The sequence below is a fragment of the Myotis nattereri genome (assembly GCF_964212035.1).
Source record: "Myotis nattereri genome assembly, chromosome: X".
In the NCBI taxonomy this organism is placed as follows: Eukaryota; Metazoa; Chordata; class Mammalia; order Chiroptera; family Vespertilionidae; genus Myotis; species Myotis nattereri.
Genome location: NC_138078.1, coordinates 93,332,995 through 93,356,721, shown reverse-complemented (window position 1 = coordinate 93,356,721; position 23,727 = coordinate 93,332,995). Strand labels below are relative to the sequence as shown.

The window sequence follows — 23,727 nt, the reverse complement described above, 5'->3', positions numbered from 1 at the left end:
ATGGCAGGAGAAGCAGGAGGCAAAGGTTCCATCCAGGAGTACAGCCTGAGCTCAGGCCTTGAGCCCCACCCCTACCCTCAAGGCTTTCCTGAGGTCCTGGTCCCTCCTCTAGCTGTTGGCTGGTAAGCAGAAAAGCAGGCATGCAGAAGAGTCTTTGCTACTCTTAGAGGGAAACTTGTCAAGGGAAAAAAAAAAGGATGGCCTCTAGCCTAGGCCAAGCACACTGGCTCCTTACTCAAAATCAAGCTGTTAGGAAGAAAAGATAGTAGTTGACCCTCTCAGCATAGCCACCCTACTGGGAGGCTTTCTCATGCTCCTAGAACCCTGCTTCCTCACCTGTTTTGTTGCCAAAGCATGTTTACCTGCCTGCAGTTGCCACAATCCTGAAATGAGTCCAGCTCAAAACAGTTTCCTGTCAGAGCAAATGCCAGAAGCCAAGCCTCCCTCTCCAGAAGCTAGGTTATAAAGCCTGAGTGGCTCAGCATGAAGGCCAAAAAACTGAAACCAACTCTCGGGGATGCTATTATCCTTGAGCCCTTCCTATCCTTTGCTAGGTCAGGTAGGCAAAATGTTGTCATGGCCACATTATTTCCAGTGAGTGGTCACTCTTCTTTGAGTGCATTCAAGGCATCTTCAGAAAGAGAACGCTGGATGAGCCTTAGATTTGAGTCCTGATCTTGTCACTCACCAGCTGTGAGATTTGGGGCAAGCCAGTCATCTTTCAATTTGTTTATTTGTTTTATATTCTACATATAAGTGAGATTATACAGCATTTGCTTTCTCTGACTGACTTATTTCATTTAGCATAATACCCTCTAGGTCCATCCATGTTGTCTCAAATGTCAAAATTTCATTCCTTTTTATTGCTGTGTGATATTCCAGTGTATGTGTCTTCTTTATCCATTCATCTATCCATGTTCACCTAGATTTCTTCCATATATTAGCTATTATAAATAATTCTGCAATAAATATAAGGCTAAATATCTCTTTCTTCAAATGACTGTTTGTTTTCTTTGGATGAATACCCAGAAGTGGGATTGATGGATCATATGGTAATTCCACTTTTAATTTTTTTTAGGAACCTCCATACTGTTTTCCATAGGGGCTGCACAAGTTTAGAGCCCCATAAGTCTCTCCACTTTTGGAAGCCTCAGTTTTCTCATGTGTAATGGAAATAATAGTCCTCACCCCCATGACACTGAGAATGGTGAGGGTAAAAAATCAAATATATGTGAAAGCCATTTTCTAGACCTAACTGGTGAACTGCCATGTTGGTTTATGGCTGTGGCACCCAGAGACGCATTCTGTCCCATCCTTCTGCCTGATGGGGAGATCAGCCAGAGGTGATTAGGAACAGGGAAAAAAGGATCTGTGGTAAAGGCAGAATACAACTGGCCTCAGACATGTTATCTCTCCTGTCCAGGGTGGCCTTGGCAAAAGAGGAAATAGAATCTGGGACCAAGGGGTCCCAGACCATGTCGCCCTCTGATTTCCTTGACAAGCTTATGGGGCAGACATCTGGATATGATGCCAGGATTCGGCCCAATTTTAAAGGTAAGAATCATTCATTCAAAAAAAAAAAAATAACCCTCCCTTTCCTCACCTTTCTGGGGACACACTGCCAAGACAGCTCCTATTGCTTGAAATTGGAGGTACAAGGCTAGCTCTTACAATTCAGAAGGAGCGTCTCCTCCTTGTTGCCCATGGGCACTACCCTCTCCTAGCAGTGTTCTAGCCTTAAGCTCAAGGAGGGAGTCCTTGAACCTGCTCCCGGCCACATGGAATGCCCTGCCAATGTGACTGTGCTTTGCTCCCTTAGGCCCACCCGTGAATGTGACCTGCAACATCTTCATCAATAGTTTTGGCTCTGTCACTGAGACTACCATGGTAAGGTCTCTCTGTTACCCACTTCCACTCTAATGTGAATGGGTGAAGCCCTCTAGATAGCAAGCCTTCTCTCCCTCTGCTGTCCTCTTCCAGTTTCATGGTCATAGCTAAAGCTATGGTCTGTGTAAAATTGGTCACTGGGAGGAATTCTTTCCCCAGTCCCTGGTTTCAGTGATAAAGGCAGACTATTCTAAGCAGCAGATGGTCCAGATTGGGAGGTAGCTTGCTGCAGAGCACAGGCTTTGGAATCAGAAAGCCTATGTTCAAATCCTGACTACCTCAAATAGCTGTGTGACCTTAGGCAGGTTACTTAAATCTCTGTCTCAGTTTCCTCATCTGTAACATAGGGGTCATTACAACACCCTCCTCACAGAGTGGGTGTGAAATTTAAATGAGGTGAAACACATAAAGAAAGCACTTAGCAGACAACTTGGTGCATAGTAAGTGCTTAATAAATGTCTTTTACCTTTCCATCTTTGCCATATCAGCCCAAGACAGGCTCCTTCTCCAGTGGGTAATGCCCATTACCTCTGAGATTTGATCTCAGCATTTCTATCTCATGTCCCTCCTGTCCATGTATGGCTTGCTGGGCTCCTGGAATATCACTGCCTCAGATGGACCCATATCTGTACCCTTGCAGGACTATCGGGTGAATGTCTTCTTGCGGCAGCAATGGCACGACCCACGACTGGCCTACCAAGAATATCCTGATGACTCGCTGGACCTTGACCCTTCCATGCTGGATTCTATCTGGAAACCAGACCTGTTCTTTGCCAATGAGAAAGGGGCCAACTTCCATGAGGTGACCACAGACAATAAGTTATTGCGCATCTTCAAGAATGGGAACGTGCTCTACAGCATCAGGTATGTGGGAGAGTTTGGGTCAAAAAGAAGCTAGGTGGAATCTGAGGGGTGGAAGGGGGTCCCCTGTGTTGTACTTGGCCCCAGTGAACCAATGTCACTTATTTCTTACTGTCCCTGCCAGGCTGACCCTCATTTTGTCCTGTCCAATGGACCTCAAGAACTTCCCTATGGACATCCAGACCTGCATAATGCAACTGGAGAGCTGTAAGTGTCCCTAGAGAGTCACAGAGCAAGGCCTGGGATCCCAGCTAGTTAACTCCATCTCATGATATTCCAGACAGGAAAAGGGCATCCCAGAGTGGGGAGGGACATCGCCAAGCACACACAATTCTTGACACAGATGAGACTAGAAGCCAGGGCTCACTAACACCCAACCCAGTGTGTTTTTCCATTCCCACACAATTTGCTGACCTGGCTGTTTCATGGGGCTGGAAATGGGAAGGCCCATCTTATATACAAATTTCCTTATGCTTGTTATGAGGGGCCATTTAAGGAGCACTTCCTCTGCCCAAAATACGTTCCCTCTCACAGTGCCTGAAGTAATTCTACTTCAACTCCTCCTGAGTTAAGACATTCAAGATGCCTGTAAAACTGCCAGAGTTGGCAGGGGCGGGGTATTCTTTGAATCCGAATACTTCATGAACGCAGATAACTTTTGTAGAGAGGTGGAAGAGGACAGTTCTAGGCTTAGGACAGTGTCCAGGGTGGCAAAGTCAGCCAAGATCTACTCTATGGCAGAGGTTCCAGCCTGCAGGGGCTGCCCCAAGTACAGAGAAGCTAAAGGACAAGGTAGAACCATCACTTACGTCCATTCCTTTGCCATCACATGGGCAAGCTGAGACTTTGAGATCAGCAGGCATCCACTCAGTCCTCAGAGAACAAGGCTCGGTAAGCTGTTTCCAGCATGTAATAAGTTTGTCAGCTAGAATGTGCCATATGTGGTCAGCTCTTTAGAGTTCATAAACCAATTTCATGACCAGGTTCCCATTACCCTCTCACAATTCTAAAAAGTAGGTAGAGCATTTTACAGAAGGGGATGGGACTTTCCTACTATGACAAGCTACTCTGGGTCAAGGCCCTACTCTGAACATTTGTGAGCCTTGGTGTTTCTGCTTCCATTTCTATCTGACATGTGTAAATATGGCCATAAATGTAACAGAAGCCTTCACAAACTTCTCTCTGTGAGCAACTTGGCATGTTCATATGTTAGCTCTCCATTTTCCTCAGTTCAGGGCTCCAGCTAAAAGTCTATGTTGTGCACATTATCCCACGCATAACTGTTAGGGCATAAACAGCTCTTCCTCTCTGGGGTGAGGTAGCAGAAGCCTTGGCTCTAAGGCTGGCTCTGCTTGAGACATGTGGTTGGTACACATGCTTACTTCCCTGGGTTTGAGATATGGCAAGAGGTTCCCAGCTGGGTTCCTTGACATCTTTCCAACCTTTTGACCTGCTTTCTAGGTCTGCCAGAATAATTTCTCTTTGGGCCTTACTAATGCCTGAGAACTAGGTAGGAGAGAAGCTGGAAATATTTCTGATTTGTCCACTTAGATGGGCCTATGAGACAACTGACCAAGTAATCTCTTCAGAAAGGTTTCCCTTCCCCAGATGAGCATGGAGCTCCTAAAATCCAGGCCTTACTCCTCATCTGTTCTTTCTGGCCAGTTCTAACCCTCACCCTACCCCTATCCAACACCCACAATCTGCAACCCTCTGCCATCTCTGTCACTTTCAGTTGGCTATACCATGAATGACCTCGTGTTTGAGTGGCTGGAAGATGCTCCTGCTGTCCAAGTGGCTGAGGGGCTGACTCTGCCCCAGTTTATCTTGCGAGATGAAAAGGATCTAAGCTATTGTACCAAACACTACAACACAGGTAAAAAACCAGGGTCTTTACTGGCTGAGTCACAGGAGGGCCTCCAGAAGGGAGGAAAGGGGGCAAAGCAGCCAACTTCTATGGAAGGTTCAGTCTATGTCAGACATAGTGTTAAGTGCTTTATATTCCTCATCTCATTATGGCAGGGGTTATCAGCCCCATTTTTCTGAAAGGGCAAACTGAGGTTCTAAGAAGTTAAATCAATTGCTCAAATCATACAGCTACTAAATGACTGATTTAGAATTCAAATTCAGATTGATCTAATTCCAAAGCCCATGTTCTTGTCCCTGTCACATGCTACAGAGCAAATGGGCCTGTGCCATTGAATGGAAGGAGTGTTCCACCTGTCTTGGGGTCAACTTCATGGGGAAGGTTGGTGAAGATACCTCTGGAAGTAGTCAATGACTTGGCTGAACCAGGAGGGAACAGGCCTCAGGGCACTTGCCAGCTTCTTTTCCACACCTCCTACTACTGCCTAACTCTCTTGGACTAGCTTGTCTTCCCAGGTGTGAAATATGGGCTAGCGGGTAGAGGAGCTGCCAGAGCATTTGCCCCTTGCTTCTTTCTCAATTCCCTTGGCAATTTCGCTGCTAAGACTTAGGACCCTGAGATAGAGATCACAGGGTAAAGAGGAGAAATCCTAGGTACCTCCTATGGTGTGCCACCCTATGAATATGTGAGTTTCTGTGTAGGGAGTGAAAAGAGGAATGGACCATTGCATTTTTTTAAATGCTGGTGGGAGTGGAAATTGGTATAACCTTTATTGAGGGGGGGAACCTGGAAATTTGTATGTAGTCCCCTGGGGAGCCTATTCAAATGTTGATTCCTGAGCTCTCCCCCTCAGAGATTCTGGTCTGCATTTGAACAAACCATCCTGAGCATTCTGATGCAGGTGGTGAAGGGGGCATGTTTTGAGAAACTTTAGAAGCTAAAAATGTTTTCCTCCGTGTTGATCCAGGAATCCCCATTCTTTGGAATTTATTATAAGGAAATATTTTAAAATATCATATTGACTTTAGATCCCAAGAAGGCTCCTGGGTCACTGTTTTTACTAGCAGAAACATGGAATTGTAGATATCCACCAATAAGAAAGAGTTTAAGTAAATTACATAATGCCTCATTACCCAGATGTTTAATAGGATGCTTGCAAGTTGCTTATAGCAACAGGGGAAATTACAAGTGGAAAAGGCTTAGATTCAAAGTTGTATAAACAAAATAATATATTGTGGTAAGAGAAACAAATCAAAAGCACGTGGTTAAAAATTCTGGAAGGAAATAGCACAAAATGTTTTTAAAGTAGTGTGATGTATTTAGATAAGAGCAAGAACTTTGGAGTCAGAGCAGAGCTTGAGTTCTGGCTCCACCATTTACCAGTTGGGTACCCTTGAGAATCATAACTTGATCTCCTCAAGCCTCAGTATTTCTATCTGTAAAATGGAAAATAATGTTTTCCTGCCCTAAAGAGTTTCTATGGGATTTAAATGAGACAAACTTAGTAAAGTCAGAGTACTTAGTAGGGGCTTGTCAGCTTATGAATATCATTCCTTCTCTACTCACTCTTTTCTGTACTAAACAAGTGTGAATTTTGTCATTACAAACAAAACTGCTATAACCAATAAAAGAAGAAGAAAAGAAAATATGGATACCTAGCAAAGGCATGTCATGACAAGAAGGCCAGAGTGAGGTGAGGTGGGCTGGACTAGGGGAGGAGCAGTAGGAGATCACAGCATCACACAGCATGCCAAACCCATAATCAGTCACTCATGAAATCACCAGCCTTGAGGAATAAGACAGGCCTGATAACAGCAAGCCTAAGCCAAAATAAAATAACAGTATACACATCCTCTGCTTTTTGCTTTGGTTATTCTGAACCTCTGCCTCTAAGAGAAGCTATGAGCTAGTGTTTTCTTAGTCTCAGGGTGTGGGAAGCAAGGCAAAATAAAGATGGCTGGCAGAGAAGGCAAAGCATTGGTACATGTGCCTGGAGCTTTTGTTGGTGGACTAGAATGCTGCTGCCCAATACTCTGTAGGAACCAACCCACTGCATGCTGTCCACAGCTGGTCTCTCTTGGACATTGTTTCCAGATGTTTGCTAGTCAGCTGCTCTCACTTGCTTAAGACATGGATACTGTTTATTTCAGTGAATCATTGTTGTTAGAGAGTTTCTAGGGTACCAGCAAGGCTGCTGAGATTTGAGTGGAGTCTAAGCTCATTGCTTTCTTAATAATGATGGTAATACCAGCTACCTATGTGCTCAACACCAAAAATACATTATCTCATTTAATTCCCACATAGCCCAGTGATGAAGTTGATATTGTTATTACTCTGTTTTACAAGCAAGGAAACTGAAACTCAAAAAGGTTAGGTGTTTTCCCTGAGGTCACATAACTAGTAAATGGAAGATTCAGAATTCAAGCCCAGGCAGTCTGTCTCTGCAGCCCTTCTGCTCTTAATCCTCTTGTAGTGATATCATGTGGAAGGCCTTCTGCTGGAAACTAAAATGCTGGGAGCAGGAGGTCAAGTCCTTGATGGCTGCTCTGAGAGCTTCCTCAAAACACATTTGGCACTCCCTGGGACCATTTTGAAGACTCATTTATTGGTCCAGCTGAGGAACTCAGAGGCTAGCCCTCGGAGATAAGACTGCCCCAGTCCTGCCTCTCAGGCTCAGCTGCAGGCTGGAGACCTGGGGCCTCATAACTCACCTCTTTCCTTGCAGGGAAATTCACCTGCATTGAGGTAAAGTTTCACCTGGAACGGCAGATGGGCTACTATCTGATTCAGATGTACATCCCCAGCCTACTCATCGTCATCCTGTCCTGGGTTTCCTTCTGGATCAACATGGATGCTGCACCTGCCCGTGTGGGCCTAGGCATCACGACCGTGCTCACCATGACCACTCAGAGCTCTGGCTCCCGAGCCTCTTTGCCAAAGGTGAAGAGACGTGCAATAGAACTTGCTTGCCATAGAGTTCCCTGTTTCCCATTCATCCCAAGTCCCACCTGCTCACTATTTTCCTTGGATTTAAGGTAGAGAAGAGCCATTGAGCAAGAACAAGTGGCTTCTTTCTCTTCCTCCATAGCATACGGCTAACAGTGTGGAAGCTGGGGTCATGGATGCTGTCTGGCTAGGGAACAAGTAGAGATAGTGCCTGACTTACTTTGACTTTCACCAGGAAATACTAGCATGTCTAAAATCAAAAGACCCTTAGCAAGTAGGAAGTTTCCCTCCCCCATGGTACAGATGAGGACAATACAGCCCAATACAGAATGACCTTCTCAAGGTCATAGCCCATAAGAAACAAAGAAATATAAGCATTTTAAACCAACAGCTGTCTCTCACTATGTCAGAAATCGGATACTATTACAAAGAGCTCTAGAGACAATGTCTGTTCTTTTGGGGTGTGAAAAAGTTGAGGTAGCAAATAGTGATTAAAATCAGTGGACTCTGCTCATCTGGGGCCTGATGATATTTTGATTATGCTAAAAGATCTGTGCTGATGGGACTGGGCTAGGATCTCCCTGCCTTGTGTCTTCATGTATGGAATTTACAGGTCACCTCAAAGTCCTTATGGTCAGCAAGTCTCTGAAAAAATTAGGGAGAAAGCCTATCCATTCTATAAATATTTAATGAGCATATACTATGTACCAGACACTGCACTAGGCCACAGAGAAATCATGGGAAGCAAAAACAACAGAATTCCTTGTGGATTTTACAATGAACATATTCCCTCTTGTTCTGATTTGATGGGAACCAGGACCTGTGATCTCTCATCTCCTAGTGCTCATTCCTAATAAGTTTACTGGGGACTTAAAAAGGGAGTAATCTGAAGATCCATAGTAAATTTACCAATTTGCTAAATGAGGGTGAGTAGTGGTTAAGAGGGATTAGAGTCAGGCATATTTGAGCTTAAGTCCCAGGATTATCGTTTACTAATGGTGACCTTAGGAAATTTCTAAACCTTTCAATCTCCTCTCCTGTAATATGGGAATAAGAATATTACCTCTTCCAAAAACAAGGGTGAAAAAATAATATTACCTCTTCTAGAGGGTTATTAAAAAATAAATAAGACAATGTATTAACACAGAAGAGTGTTTGGCAAATAGTAACCACTCAATAAATGCTAGCTATTATTGTAATTATTAGTTGTCAGGGTAGAAATAACTGAGTGGTAGACCTAGAGCTAAAGCAACTGGTGAATGGATCCATCATAAAAATTATGATCCCAATTATTTTTAAGATACCAGTAAATATTTGAGGTGGATCAACACCTTTTGGGATAATTGGTGACAAAGTTCAAATTAGTATCAAGTGTCCCAGGGGAAATTGTCAGAGATCTTTTCCTATGATTATGTTTTCTAAATGGCCAGGGGTATTAAGGAGGGTCTATGATGGCCGTTTTGTGCTAATGGCCTTGCATGAAGACCAGAGGCAGAAAAGTAGTTCAGACCTAAGAACCCTGCCCTAGTTTACTGCCACAGCCATGCAAAGAGATTCTTCTCTAACTCATTCTGTCTTGCCCTCTGGGTAGATTTTGATGACCTTTTTGTTGACCTATTATCCAGTAAGCAAAATATGAAGACATGTACCCCAAACAAAATAGTTTCACTGACCAGCCCCACAGAACAAGGGACTGAGTCAATCAGGGAGCTTCTGCTCATTCTTTTTTTTTTTTCTTTCCTCCCATGGGGTCAGAGCTTCATTCTTGAGTTTGTGCAATATTAAATTTGGTGGAAGCCCCAAGGAAAGAGGTGGGGCCAGGTCAGGGGCTTCTGAAAACCACGCCAATCCCACCCCAGTACAACTTTAGTGTGGAGGATGAGAGAAGCAGAGGCTCACTTTGTGAAGGAACTCGGCTGGGATAGTCATTCCTCATGTCCCCAGGAAACTACTTCTTCATTGCCATATGGGGGTTACCAAAGGCATTGATCTCTGTCTCCTTGCCATTCTTGATGTATACAATGCCAGGTGGCTCAGTGTAGAATTGAAAGGCTAAATGGAATATTCTACCAGGGACTGAAAGATTAGACCTAAAGCCACAACAGTTGGAGAAGTGACCCAATTCTCTCAAGATCCTGCAATCTAAATGGCCCATAGTTTTTTGGGTAGTAGTGACGAGGACAAAAACAGGAAAAAGAAACCAGTACAGAAAAATACATTTCTAAACCACCCACTCATTCATCCATCCACCCATTCTTTCAAAAAATATATACTTATGTGCTAGACACTCAGCTAGGCACTGTGATTGAACAGTGGATATGATAGAAATAGTCCGTGCCATCCAAGAGTTCAGTCTAGTGAAGGAAATGGCCAGTTGTATTTGATGGATGCTAAGAAATTTTAAGTAACATGAGCACATAGAGCAGAGGCAACCAATCCAGATTGGAATGTTTAAGAAAGGCTTCCCAAAGAATGTGGTATCTGAAGTGAATAGTAGAGTAAAAGTTATTGAGGTAAGAGAGACAGGAAGATATTGTCTCCTGGGGAAACTACTGAAATAGTTCACCATGGCAGGATCATAGATTGCAAGGGGTAAGATGGAACTGAAGAAGTAGGCAGAGGTAACTAAGATGTTACACTATGGGAAGTATAGACTGTATTGTAAGGGTACTGAAGAGCTAATGAAGGGTTGGTAGCAGGGGAGTGATATAATCACATTTACATTTTGAAAACAAAACTCTAGCTACTGTTCTGAAAACAGATTGGAGATGGCAAGCATAGAGAAGTTTCCATAGCCAGGGTGGGTAGCACTCTCTGAGGACCCCTTCCTTGTTCTGCTCTCCTATGTAGGATATGAGGCCCCAACTTGCCACTGAGCTCAATTCCTTAGCAGAGGACTCTCACAAAGAGCTGTAGGAAAAACCACAATGTCAAGGGAAGAACAGGGGTGGAGGAGGAAAAGGGAAGAACTCCTAATATGATATTGAGACTTCAGCCTAGGTAAATGGCAGTGTCACCGAATCAAAAGCTCAGAACCCCTAACTCCAAGATTATGCCTTCTCACTGGGTGATCTTGGCTAAGACTTTTTCTCTTAGGTCTCAACTGTCCTCACATGTCTTATAGGGGAATAACGAACCCTGACCAATTACCACCATGGTTGTGAGAACTCTAGAAAATAAAAGGGGAAAAAAAGAAAAGGGCCAACAAATGCAACACTCATGTTGTTTGCTATTTATTGAAAGAAAAGACTCAGAAGATGCCTTTGTCAGTGTTGTTCACTGGTTAGAGCATCAGTCTACACAACAAAAGGTCACAGGTTCGATTTCCAGTCAAGGGCACATATCTGGGTTGTAGATTTGATCCCCAGCCCCAGTCAGGGTACATGCAGGAGGCAACCAGTCTATGTGTCTCTCTCACATTGATGTTTCTTTTTCTCTCCCCGCCTCTCTCTTCCCTCCCTCCCTTTCTCTCTTTCTAAAAATCAGTGGGAAAAATATCCTTGGGTAAGGTTTAACAAAAAAAAGCATCAGAAGAAGATAAGAATAAAAAGAATAGCCGAAACCGGTTTGGCTCAGTGGATAGAGCGTCGGCCTGCGGACTGAAAGGTCCCAGGTTCGATTCCGGTCAAGGGCATGTACCTGGGTTGCAGGCATATCCCCAGTAGGAGATGTGCAGGAGGCAGCTGATCGATGTTTCTCTCTCATCGATGTTTCTAACTCTCTATCCCTCTCCCTTCCTCTCTGTAAAAAATCAATAAAATATATTAAAAAAAAAAAGAATAAAAAGAATAATCAGAATTGGAAGGAAGGAAGGAAGGAAGGAAGGAAGGAAGGAAGGAAGGAAGGGAGAAAGAGAGAGAGAGAGAGAGAGAGAGGTGTAGGGAGGAAAAGCAGATGGAAGTGGAGGTTGAACAGTGTAGAGAGGTGAAGGATAATCTGACATAGGACTTCAGACAATGGAACATACGGTAAAAAAGCTTCTTTAAAAACCAGAAGAAATTCAAGATGAAACTGAAGAATAGCAGGTAGTTGATATGGGCTGACAACCCGCTGGATAGGCCATGGAAGAACTCTAGAAAGGTTGACTGTTCTGTTGATGGATGTTACAGGTGTCCTATGTGAAGGCAATCGACATCTGGATGGCTGTGTGTCTGCTCTTTGTGTTCGCTGCCCTGCTGGAGTACGCTGCTGTGAATTTTGTCTCCTGTCAGCATAAAGAATTTATAAGACTTCGAAGAAGGCAGAGGCGCCAGCACATGGTGCGTATAATTAGGGAGGGGCCAACTTCCTTTCTTCCCAGGACTCCTTTCTCCCTACCACTACTCCCACAAACTAGACCAAACCTAGGTCTGCAAGGACTAGACAGGCAATCAGAAACCCTGGATTCTAGTCCCCGTGTGGTCACAGAGAAGTTAAGTACTTTAACCCCTTTGATTCCATTTCCTTATCTGTCCATTGGAACACTAATGCCTATAGGGCAATCTCCTAGAGTGATTAAGAGCATGGGCACAGGACTGGGCACATAAACACTGAAAAAAATGTTAGCCAGTATTAGAACCTTATCAAATTAGTTAATATGAGATTGCTTTGAGAATTAGTAATGGTTGCTCCTGGCTCTCCTTCCACCCAAGAGAAAGGTACTCCAGGTTGTCATACACTGATTAAGAATTCAATAGCTCTAGCCAGTTTTGCTCAGTGGATAGAGCATCAGCCTGAAGATTGAAGGGTCCAAAGTTGATTCTGGTCAGGAGCACATGCCCGGGTTGTGGGCTCAATCCCCAATAGGGGGCATGCAAAAGGCAGCTGATCCGGTGATTCTCTTTCATCATTGATGTTTCTGTCTCTCTCTACCTCTCCCTTCCTCTCTGAAATCAATAAAATATAATAAATAAAAGTCAATGGAAAAATATCCTCGGGTGAGGATTAACAAACAAAACAAAACAGAACAAAAGAATTCGAGTCCAGGGGAGGATTTTATAAGGGCTCTCATAGCTATGCTGTAATTGAGAAGCCATCACTTGCCTCTTCTAGCTGTTAGATTTCTTTGCCTTGATCTTCACTGGATGCGTCAGAGTTGTTGGATATGAATTGTTCTCTCTTACTCTTGCTTGCTAACCCCGTATCTTCTACAATAGAGTGATCACCTGGGGAAATTGAGTAAGGATCTTGTCGTCATGACAACGGAGGGAGTTTACCCCCATTGCCGAGACAGTAGGTGTTAGGTATGTTGTCATGGCAACAGAGGTGCCTGAGCCACTCACAGAAACAAATGCCAATGTATGAGCAAAGCTGAAAGCTTTGCTGATCTACATACTAGTCGCTTAATCATCACACACAGAGTTCAGGTCTGTCTCATTGCTTTCTGCCTAGTATGGATGCTCAAAAGCCAGGGGGGCAAGCACATATTATCTCTGGGGAGGAGGAAGAGGGAAGGGGGGAGAAAAATGATGTTCTGAGCCCACTGTTGAAGCAACTCTAGCACTAAAGCTCCTCTCCTCCTAACACCCCACCTCCCACCTGAGCTGCTCCCGAGGTACCCCTACCATATGTCATGATGAAGGCAGGGCTCCTGTCTCATCTTCCGGTTTTCAGGAATTTATCAATTCTTGCCCTGCTTTAATCCTTTGGTTGGGACCTGGGAATTCCGCCCTCTAGTGGAATTATTCATAACTGCATCTCCTTGAGTAAGACCCATTCTTCAACAGACCTACTGGTATAAGCCCTTCCTATCCCATGCTGAAAGATACAAAAATTTACAGACTTGGCATAAGGGCAAGAGGGTGCACTATTGTCTAATATAACTGTCCCTACCCCCTCTTTAGCTAAGTCAAACCTTCCTGCAGCTACCAAAATCCTATTGTTATAGGAATTTTGATCTTGATGCCTTCTCAATGCCTACCTTGGAAAAAAAGAGTAGACTTCCAAACAGTTCCAGATTCCTTTTTACAGCTCAATTGCCTGTGTGAGTGTCCTAGCAACATAAGACTGCTGCAGTTAATGTAGAGCTACTGGTTGCCACTAGCCCCACCATCCCCCCTTCACCTCTCCCTCCCCGAACTGCCCACAGCCTATCTCCTCCCTACTTGTATATAGGTGGATCCTGATCTCATAATGGAGTCTGTCATAACCAGTGCTGAATTATGACAGTTATAACAGTAGCCTGGGCCCTGCTTAGGCTCATGGATCCTGCCTGAAAGTGGGCTGGGCTTACTATTAATGTAAATAAAACTTGAAAATCCAAACCATTAGTCCATGGCCCACTTCAAGTTTCCTAAAGCTACTGCTATCCCAGAGGAATGGTAGCAGGGATCCTGGAAATCACTAAGCTGGCTGGAAAAATTGATGCAGAGTTGATCCATTTCTGGAACCTCTCTCTGGGCCCTTCTGGAGAAGCAGCAGTCTTTAGTCTGCGAGAAGCCCTTTTAAGGGAAGGAAGATAATCCATATGCTTTTCAGGGAACCCATAGCCAAGAGAATTTTAGGTGTGTTCTAGGAGCTGGCCAGCTGTTCACCCAACTCCAGGCTTAATACTGTTCTTCTCTACTCTCTCCTCAACCACCAAATTCCACTGCATGATGGTCTTCTTCCATGTCACTGTCTAAAGTAGTTTACCCTTTTCCCATATATTTCTGATTTGTCTTCCCAGCTAGTCTAAGTGTCACAGGGAAGGGTCTGTCTCTCTTGTTTTTATAACCTCACTGAAGCCTAGCACCAGGCTCTGGACACAGTACCATTTAACCCAGTTCACCAACCTTTGTAGGCTGACTGGTGAGGGCTATTTTTCAAGCTGGACAGAGAGGAAGCCTTGACATTATCAATAGAACACCTTGAGAAATGGAAGAAATTTCAAAATATTGCCAAGTCCTCTCAGGGACTTGGCCCCAGAATGCTGCTTGCCTCTGTCCCTTCCCCAGCACCCTCCTCCATTCTCCAATCTCTTCTCTTCACTTAAATACTTATCATTCAATACCTACCACCCTTTCCCATCTCCACACCTCACCTCCCACACTGTGCATTCCCTTACCAGCTTGGTTTTGGAATATCCTCCCTCTCTAGCTCCCCAGCCCTCCTCCCCTATATATAGCTACAACAAAAAATATTCTATTTCAATAACTGTGGAAGCAATAATGTGTTGTGTAAGTCTCCATTGTCCCTCCCAACACACACACACACACACACACACACACACACACACACACTTCAGAATCTGGGCCTAAATAGATAATACCCAAATCCAGGACCCCCGCCCTTGGATTTCAGTCCACTTATCTTTGCTCCCCCAACTACAAATGGTAGAATACATTTTTAAAAATTTCTTAAAGCCAAGAGCCACTTACTCTATATTAGCCACATTTTTTCTCCTGTGTAAAATAGCATTTTTCAGCCTTGGAAACATTTCCCTTTAAATTTACTGTGATTGCAGAAAGGGGTAAATAATTAGATCTATAGAAACAACCATTGGATTCAATTCTCTTTCAGAGCTTTTTGCAAACATATAGTTCATGCTTGTATCTTCTTGCTGGGAGGGGGGGCGCTGAGGGGATCAAGATGAGCAGTGAGGAATAGGGGATCTGGGGAACCTGAACTGGAAAGCAAAACAGAAAATCATTTTATTTATTCCCTTATTTTTCAATTATTTGGGGGTTATTTTCTTTACCTCTGGTTCTTCATCTCTAAAATGGATGTAGCACAATCTCTCATGTAGGAATAATGTGGAAATGAATTTGAAAATACAGGTTAGGTGAGCCAGGGACTTTGGTAACTAAGGTTACATAAATAACTGAGCAGAGAGCTAAGGCTGCCCCACTGTAACAACTCAGGGCCAAAGCAAAACCACAGTTGTGAATTGTCTCTGGCCTACTATTCATACAACTATCTCCACAAAACCTGGCAAAATCAATGATTGGGTAGCAAAGCTCTCTTGTGGGCAGATTTAAGAGAGATTTTTCCCTATGCCAAAGGTGCTACCCTTTCTAGAGGCTGAGAGCATGAGGACATTGGGCGGAGGTGGGGCAAGGAGTAATTTTTTTCTGGCAAGGACTTGTAACTGAGTAAGATCTGCCTCCATGTGAACAAATCCATTCCCTGTCCTATATTCTGAAGAATGTGGCTCATCAGATGATTCATTTATTCAACTGCTATCCACTGGATGCCTACTAGATGGCAGATACTATGCTAGGCATGGGGGATACAGCAGTTAACAAGACTAATGCTTTTTCCCAAGTTGGTACCAGGAGCCCATAGGAAGCAGGAAAAGAAATGGGATCTGTTGTCGAATCTCTGCTTTGAGCTTGCCTTTCCCTGATGCCCGATGATAAGCTAGGCCTTCTAGTGATATAATAATTAAAGGTTATTGGGACCCAACAGACCAACATCTCATCTATGAAGCCACTTTACAATATGTTATCACAACTTCAGCGGTCCCATTATAAGAACCCTATGATGTCCTTCTAATTGCACGGCATGTGTAAAAATCTACTCTATTCACATCTCAAGAGAAAGAAACTCAGTTACCTACAAGGGAATACCCATACGACTGTCAGCTGATTTCTCAACAGAAACTCTGCAGGCCAGAAGGGAGTGGCAAGAAATATTCAAAGTGATGAATACCAAGAACCTACAACCAAGATTACTTTATCCAGCAAAGCTATCATTCAGAATTGAAGGTCAGATAAAGAGCTTCACAGATAAGGAAAAGCTAAAGGAGTTCATCACCACCAAACCAGGATTATATGAAATGCTGAAAGGTATCCTTTAAGAAGAGGAGGAAGAAGAAAAAGGTAAAGATACAAATTATGAACAACAAATATGCATCTATCAACAAGTGAATCTAAGAATCAAGTGAATAAATAATCTGATGAACAGAATGAACTGGTGATTATAATAGAATCAGGGACATAGAAAGGGAATGGACTGACTATTCTTGGGGGGGAAAGGGGTGAGGGGGATGCGGGAAGAGACTGCACCTTTGGATGAGGACAGTGGGTCAGGGGTGAGGGCAGAGGGTGGGGTGGGAACTGGGAGGAGGGGAGTTATGGGGGGGGGAGAAGAACAAATGTAATAATCTGAACAATAAAGATTTAATAAAAAAATTAAAAAATTTAAAAAAATCTACTCTATTCACATCTTATGTATATCTATGTCACATCCATTCAACAAGCATATTTCTTATTCTGTTTTAGCACTGAAATCCCCCAGTCTCAGGAAGCCTTCAGTCCTGGGCAAACCAAGAAAGTAGTTGGCATCATCACACAAGAGGGCATTTCATTTCAGGTGTTTTCTTAGCTGAAGCTTTTACTCTTGTAAACATCAATACTCTTAAAAATTGTAACCATCTTTGAATGAAGTATTTCTAGGTTCTGGTATATATTTACTTGTCTTCTGTCTAATTTCAAAGCTGTAAACTATCATTTCTGATAGCAGTGTAGACAAAATTAGGCGTGTTTGAGTTGTATATAAACAAAGAGTAAATAGGATCTGAGTGGGGGGCCTGAAAGGCTCTTATATGAGTAAAGCTCTCTCTATTCATCAACCAGGGGCATTGGTTCTGTCTTTCTCTTTCTCTCTCTCTCTCCCCCCCCTCCTCTATCTCTCTCATTCTCTATCTCTATATTTCTCTCTATCTCTACTCTTAACTCTATATTTCTGTCCTTACTTCCTGGTTCTCAGCTGTGTTATAGCTATGCAAAGTTGTCAGCTGAAGATTAGATAAATGAACTTTGCATAGTCTGCTACCTTACTTAGTGCTTATATAAAATTTACTTCCTCAATGTTAATGTGTTCATCATAATGCAGGTAGCATAGAGAAAAGAATGTGTACTGGTTAAGAAATGTTACCCTAGATCAGCCGTGGGCAAACTACGGCCCGCGGGCAGGATCCGGCCCGTTTGAAATGAATAAAACTAAAAAAAAAAAAAAAAAAGACTGTACCCTTTTATGTAATGATGTTGACTTTGAATTCATATTAGTTCACACAAACACTCCATCCATGCTTTTGTTCCGGCCCTCTGGTCCAGTTTAAGAACCCATTGTGGCCCTCGAGTCAAAAAGTTTGCCCACTCCTGCCCTAGATGTACTGATCCCTATGTCTAAATCATCTGATTTGCAGAGAAACACATGTATCTGCAAAAGAGTAATTAGCTTTACCCTCATTTGGATAACCTACCAGGTTATTTAAATTTTTGGAATTTTTATCTTTGAGTGGAGATAAACAATTTTTAAAAGATACTATGTAAATGGAGAATTAATTATGTAGCTCTTGAAAGTCATTGAATTCAAATTCAACAAGTCTAAAAATCTCAACTGTGCTTTCTAAAGATTTCATTTTTTTTTGTTTATTCTGTTTACTATCAGTCAGAGATAATTTAACATTGAAATGTTCCTCCCACAGTGGGTTGGTACTTCACTAGCTTTTAGATGGCTCTAAATGATGTTATGCATTTTAAAAAAGCACCTTGGGGCTTATCTGCAAATGGAAATGAAATCGTAACATACCATATGATACTTAGTATATATGTATCTCATGAGTAGTTTTGTGGCCATAAAAAAAGCATGCAAAGGGCCTGTGTACCCAGATACCTTGTCTGCATAGCCTCACCTGTGAGATATTTGTATGGATGGCTCTCTATCCTTCTGCCTTAGAGCCGTGTCCTTACATTCTGTCTTTTCTCCCATGTAATTCTAGGAGGAAGACATCATCCAAGAAAGTCGCTTCTATTTCCATGGCTATGGCCTGGGCCACTTCTTGCAGGCAAGGGATGAAGGTCCGATAGAAGGTTCTAGCATTTATAGCTCCCAGCCTCCAGCCCCTCTTCTAAGGGAGAGAGAAACCATGCGGAAACTCTACGTGGACCGAGCCAAGAGGATTGACACCATCTCTCGGGCTGTCTTCCCTTTCACTTTCCTCATCTTCAACATCTTCTACTGGGTTGTCTATAAAGTACTACGGTCAGAAGATATCCACCAGGCACTGTGAATAGGATTAGGACTAGAGAGTCTAACTGTTGGCTTCCTTCTTCCTCATGGATGGACTTTCCCCTTCTGTTAGATTCCATCAGGAGGTTAAACAGTTTCTTTATGATCTGCCACACAGAACTTCATTGGCCAATCCCAAAACTATGTGGATCTATACTATATAATTCCAACAGTGGCTGCACAAGATAGTTTGTCTACTCTAATCTGGATTTTCTCCATGCTATCCTGTTGCTCATGAAAGTAAATCTTGGACATACTCTTGAATGACCTTCCCTTGCTGAAGCCTCTGTTTTCCATTTCTCTAGTGGAGATTACAGATCACTGCTACTAGATTCCGACACTTATCATCTTAAACTGCACCACTCTTTGCTCTGCGACCTCCCACCCAGAGCCGGGCCTTTATTGTGCCCTCTGCCCTCCTCCTACCACAAGTGCAAATAATAAGTCTTTCCCATCCACAGGTGCTGCCCTGCATGACTCAGTCAGGTTTTATTGACTGTAGGAGGAAGGCAATGTGACAGGTTCCCCACCTCTCAGCAAAGTTGGAACAGTCATGGGCTGCACTGGGGTAGGGCATTGCTATACAAGCCAACGAGAGGACTTCAGATCTCCTATGATGCTCAACACTGTCAGAATGAGATCAGGAATTTTGGACTTTCAAAAAGACCATCCTTCCAGACCTACCTGAACTTCCTGGTCTCCGAAATATGTTTTTTCCCAAACTAGCATGGTGACAGGGCATGTTTAGCTGGTTGGAGAGTATTAAAAAGGCTTACTTTTTAAATAATTTACCCACTGATGTTAGAAAACTTTTAAGAAAAGTGAAATCTAAGGTAGTAGAACCCAGAAGAAACTATCCTCAGAGAGGTCTTTTGTTGGCTAGGGTTTCATTTGTTTCTTTTCTTCAAAGTCTCTTTATTTCCCAGGGCCCCTCATTTCCAACTTGCCCCATTACTTCCTTTTAGTAAGCAAACAATAGTGTTATGCAACCTTTTCCAGGATAAAGTGGGTTTTGACTTGCCTGGGAAGAACTCTATCCTCCCAGGATAGAAGACCCCTATCGTAAACAAACATTGACTTGGCCAACCTTAGGGTAGCAGTTATAGAAGTTAGACAGCCATAAGTTGGAATTATTTCTTAACCTTTCTCTTGCTTTCTTTCTCCTTCTACAATGAGGAAGGGTAGCAGTCATTTGAAGATACCAGAAATGTCAGAATAGAGAGGATGTAGGAGAGTCCATTTTGAGCCTGATATACCATATGGACATGGGGAAGCATGGATCTGGTACACTGAGTCCTTTGAAATGACCCAACTGTGGTGAGAATGAAAAAGGCAATATTAAAGTTCAGAGCTAACAGTTGGAAGGCAAAGGTGATCAAATAATCTCTTAAACATCTTGACCTTTCCCCCCTGGACCTAAAATAAATAACTATGTAAGTCCAATCTCTCTCTCTCTCTCTCTCTCTCTCTCTCTCTCCCTCCCCCTCCCCTTCCTTCCTTCCCCCTTCTCCCATCCTTTTCTTTCCTTCCTCTCTTCCTCAAAATAGTGTTCAGAATTAAAAGTCAATAAATCTAGTAACCAAAGTAAATCCTATATTAAAACCAAGAACTCAGTTTCCCACTCCCTCTCCGTTTTTCCTATTGATCTTGCCTGCTCTTTCCTGTTCACTGAGATACATCTCTTGCCCATCTCTTGACTTTGAAGAGAGCAGTCTGAGCTGACCAAGATAGCTGGACCAGAAGTTCATCTTATTGATGATATTATGACTCTGGTGCCAAGGAGATTCAAAACTAAAGGGCCAGATGAAGGGAAGAGATTGAATTAAGGGGCAGAGAGTCCCTGTTTTCCCATTTCTGCCAAGGTAGTGCCAATCAATGAGATGCCACAAGCAATACCCTTTTGAAAGAAGCAGAGAGTGTCTCTTTGATACTCTCTGTGCAGGGCTGGGGTGTCAGGCTGCTGCAGCCCGAAAGCGGGGGTAGTAGGGGGTGGACTATGGAGATGAGCTTATTGCACAGAGCTCTACTTGTTATAGATCTTGTCCAGATGGGCCAACTGCACAAATCTGCCCTGTTGGAAGTCTCAAGAACAATGCCCTGGAGACAGCTATAGCACTGAGCAAAAGAGCCTGCCCAACTGGGACTCAGATCAGGCCATCAGCTGGTTCTGGGAGCCAAAGAAGCCAAAGTACAAACCAACATAATAGTCCAAAGGAGTTCACAAAGCTACTCAGAGGATATGCCAGGTGGAAGGTATTCTCCCTCCCCATCAGTGCTCCCAAGTGGAGAAGGGAGACACATGGTATCAGAATCAGGTACAAATGGCTTTCATTTTCTTCACCTTTCCTACACATGTATTGGGGAAGGGAGGAATACTGGGTTCCACTGGAAACATCTGATACCTATAAATCCATTTGATCATTAAATTCTTGAACTTGGACCCTTCTCACCATAGTGAGTTGGCAGGAAGTAATATAAGACTCAGTTGGAGATAACGTCCATTATTCCTCATTCTTATAGTACTCACCCCTCCAGAGACCCACACTACTTTTTGCCTGGATTACATATGAAGTGATTTTGAGGTTTTAAAACAGCATATTTTCTAAAAAAAAAAAAAAACCAAACAAACAAACAAAAAAAACTTCATACATAAATAAAGTGTTTTTGGTGTTTTAATTGATTTACTGTTGATATTTAATGCCAGTTAAATATTTTATACATATATTTTTCCATAGAAAATGCTTTTTCAGTCGTTGAGGCTATCAGTACCTCCATCTTTTCTTCAACTTTCTCTACTCTTTGAAAAACCAGTGATTTGTCTTCCTCTTGCCCTTCTATGCGCTAGCAGGGCCTCTTCCTCTCCCAGAATTCACAATTAAATCAAACAGAGCTTTCTGTGTGGAAGAAAAGTTAAGGAATACAATCTATTCCTTTTATTTTTCTCCCACAAGTATTTCCCCCACCTATCACCAAAGAACCGACACTCTTCTAGTTGAAATGTTGACTCTTGAAGCTCTTTTCCATTTTCACTGAGCCATAAAAATATCCCAACTTTGTCCAGAACATATCACCTCTTGGAAATCTTTATATGTGTCTCCACTTACCTCCCTCCAGTTTTTATTTACTATTATTAGCATTGTGTTCATTATTATTATCTTATCATTTCTGGCTTCAAAACCTTAAATTCCAATTCACTGTGTTGGGATTAAAGATCTTCCCAGGCTGCCCTGCTGATGAAAGACAAATGAGCCAAGCATTGGATCCACCAAGGAATTAGGAACCCAGGTAGTATGATCACTTGCTGAATGGAAGAAGTGTAGAATCAGCCCATTGAGAGTAGAGATTGCATCTTATATAATTTTTTTTTCTTTACACCTCACTTGAGGATACTTTTTCCATTGATTTTTAGAAAGAGTAGAATGGAGCGAGGGAGGGGGCAAGGGGGAAGAGAGGGAAGAGGAGAGAAAGGGAAAGAGAGAGAGAGAGAGAGAGAAACATTTATGTGAGAGAGACACATCAATTGGTTGCCTCCCACAGGTGCCCCAACTGGAGCCAGGAACCAAACCTGTAACCCAGGTATGTGCTCTTGACTGGGAATTGAACCCGTAACAATTAGGTGCATGGGCTGATGCTCTAACCATTGTGCATACCAGCCAGGGCTCTTATATAACATTTTAGTCCACACAGTTCCTGATATAGAGCATATATATATATATATAAAATAAAGGTATACTTCTCGCATAGCTTATTATATATACAATATTTCTATTCATTCTTTTTCCACTCAGCTATTCACCACAGAAAAACAGACCTGGAAGGAAACATAAAATCAGATAGCATGTACACACGTGCGTACGTGCGTGCACACACACACACACACACACACACACATATACAGGCTGTTCCTTGGGTATAACAGAACCAAAGTTAAAAAGACATCAAAACCCAGTAAATTACATTTTTGAATAAAGAACAATAATGATCTGATTAAACATTAATCATATTCCAAATATGAAGACTAGTATCGAGTTATATTTCAAAAACCAATTACCAATGAAAACTCTGGAAGTGACAAGGGAGTACAGTCGAGGGGTTTTTGTCAATACAACCACCTGCCTCTCCCTGATCCACATACTGTTCCCACTGGAGAGCCAGTCATCCCTGAAGGGGTGGCAATTAGGCTATTCTTCCTAGCCTCACACTCCTTGCTCCATTATACTTCACATATAGGATAACATTTACAAGTCTACAAACGTGGACTGGTGACATCAGAACAGCATTTTAGAAAATCCTAGGCCAGGGGGAGGAAGGGCAGCTGATTCAGGGGCTTTCTCACTCAGAACATTTTTTCCATGGAAGAATGAAGTATGGCTGCTGTCATGAAGTCATGTGAAAAACTCACATGAGAATTCAGCTATTGCCGTCCTGCCTGAGTAGCTGTTTTTCTCAGTTGCTGCTTTCACCATGTGGCTTTCTACAAATGTCCTGGCTGCATTATTATGGGTGGTGCATTACCAAAGGAGTACATGCTCACTGTCAACATCCCTTAAGTGCAGGGAATGCTTTGTCTCACAGAGCTGAATCTAGAAAAATATGCACATATTCTCTATTTTAATAGCTTTCATTCATGACAATGTAGTGATTAAGAGTGCGGCTACGGTACCAGGCAGAGCCTGGGTTTGCATTACAAGTCCAACACTCACTGAATATGGGTTCTTGGACAAATGACTTCACCTCCCTCGGCCTCAGTTTCCTCCACTAAAGGGTCATTTGAAGGCTCTGAAAATCTAGCACAGAATAACTATGTGGCCTTGAACAAATCATTGAACCTTTCTGTGGGTCATTTTTCACATATGTTAAATGAAAGTGATAAAGTACCTACCTCATAAGGTTGTTGTGGGAATTAAATGAGAGTGTGTAGATAAAGTGCTTAACTCGGTGCTTGGCACAAAGTACTCAATAAAAATTAGCTATCACATGACCAATGTTCTATCCACTGAGCCAAACCAGCTAGGGCTTCCCTTGGTTTTCATTCTCCAGTTTTTTTTTTCTCGCCCCTCTGGCCATTGCTTCTTGATGTTCTTATTCTCCAGGATTTCATCTTTGCCCTTCACCTCTCCTCATTATATACTTACTGCTTGGCTGTTGTCAACTGTTTCTATGGATGTGATATGACAATTCTCAAATTTCTA

General features: G+C 42.8%; 1 protein-coding gene across 1 annotated transcript; it reads left to right on the top strand.

The window, feature by feature from the left end:
- Positions 1 to 18,536, top strand: LOC308510969 (glycine receptor subunit alpha-4; the record flags this gene model as incomplete). Its single annotated transcript, XM_081081006.1, has 9 exons — positions 1 to 122; positions 1,424 to 1,554; positions 1,820 to 1,887; positions 2,528 to 2,751; positions 2,873 to 2,955; positions 4,484 to 4,624; positions 7,341 to 7,555; positions 11,671 to 11,820; positions 18,246 to 18,536. 9 exons carry the CDS (start codon positions 1 to 3, stop codon positions 18,534 to 18,536), a joined length of 1,425 nt encoding a protein of 474 aa, XP_080937132.1.
- Positions 18,537 to 23,727: the final 5,191 nt, after the last annotated feature.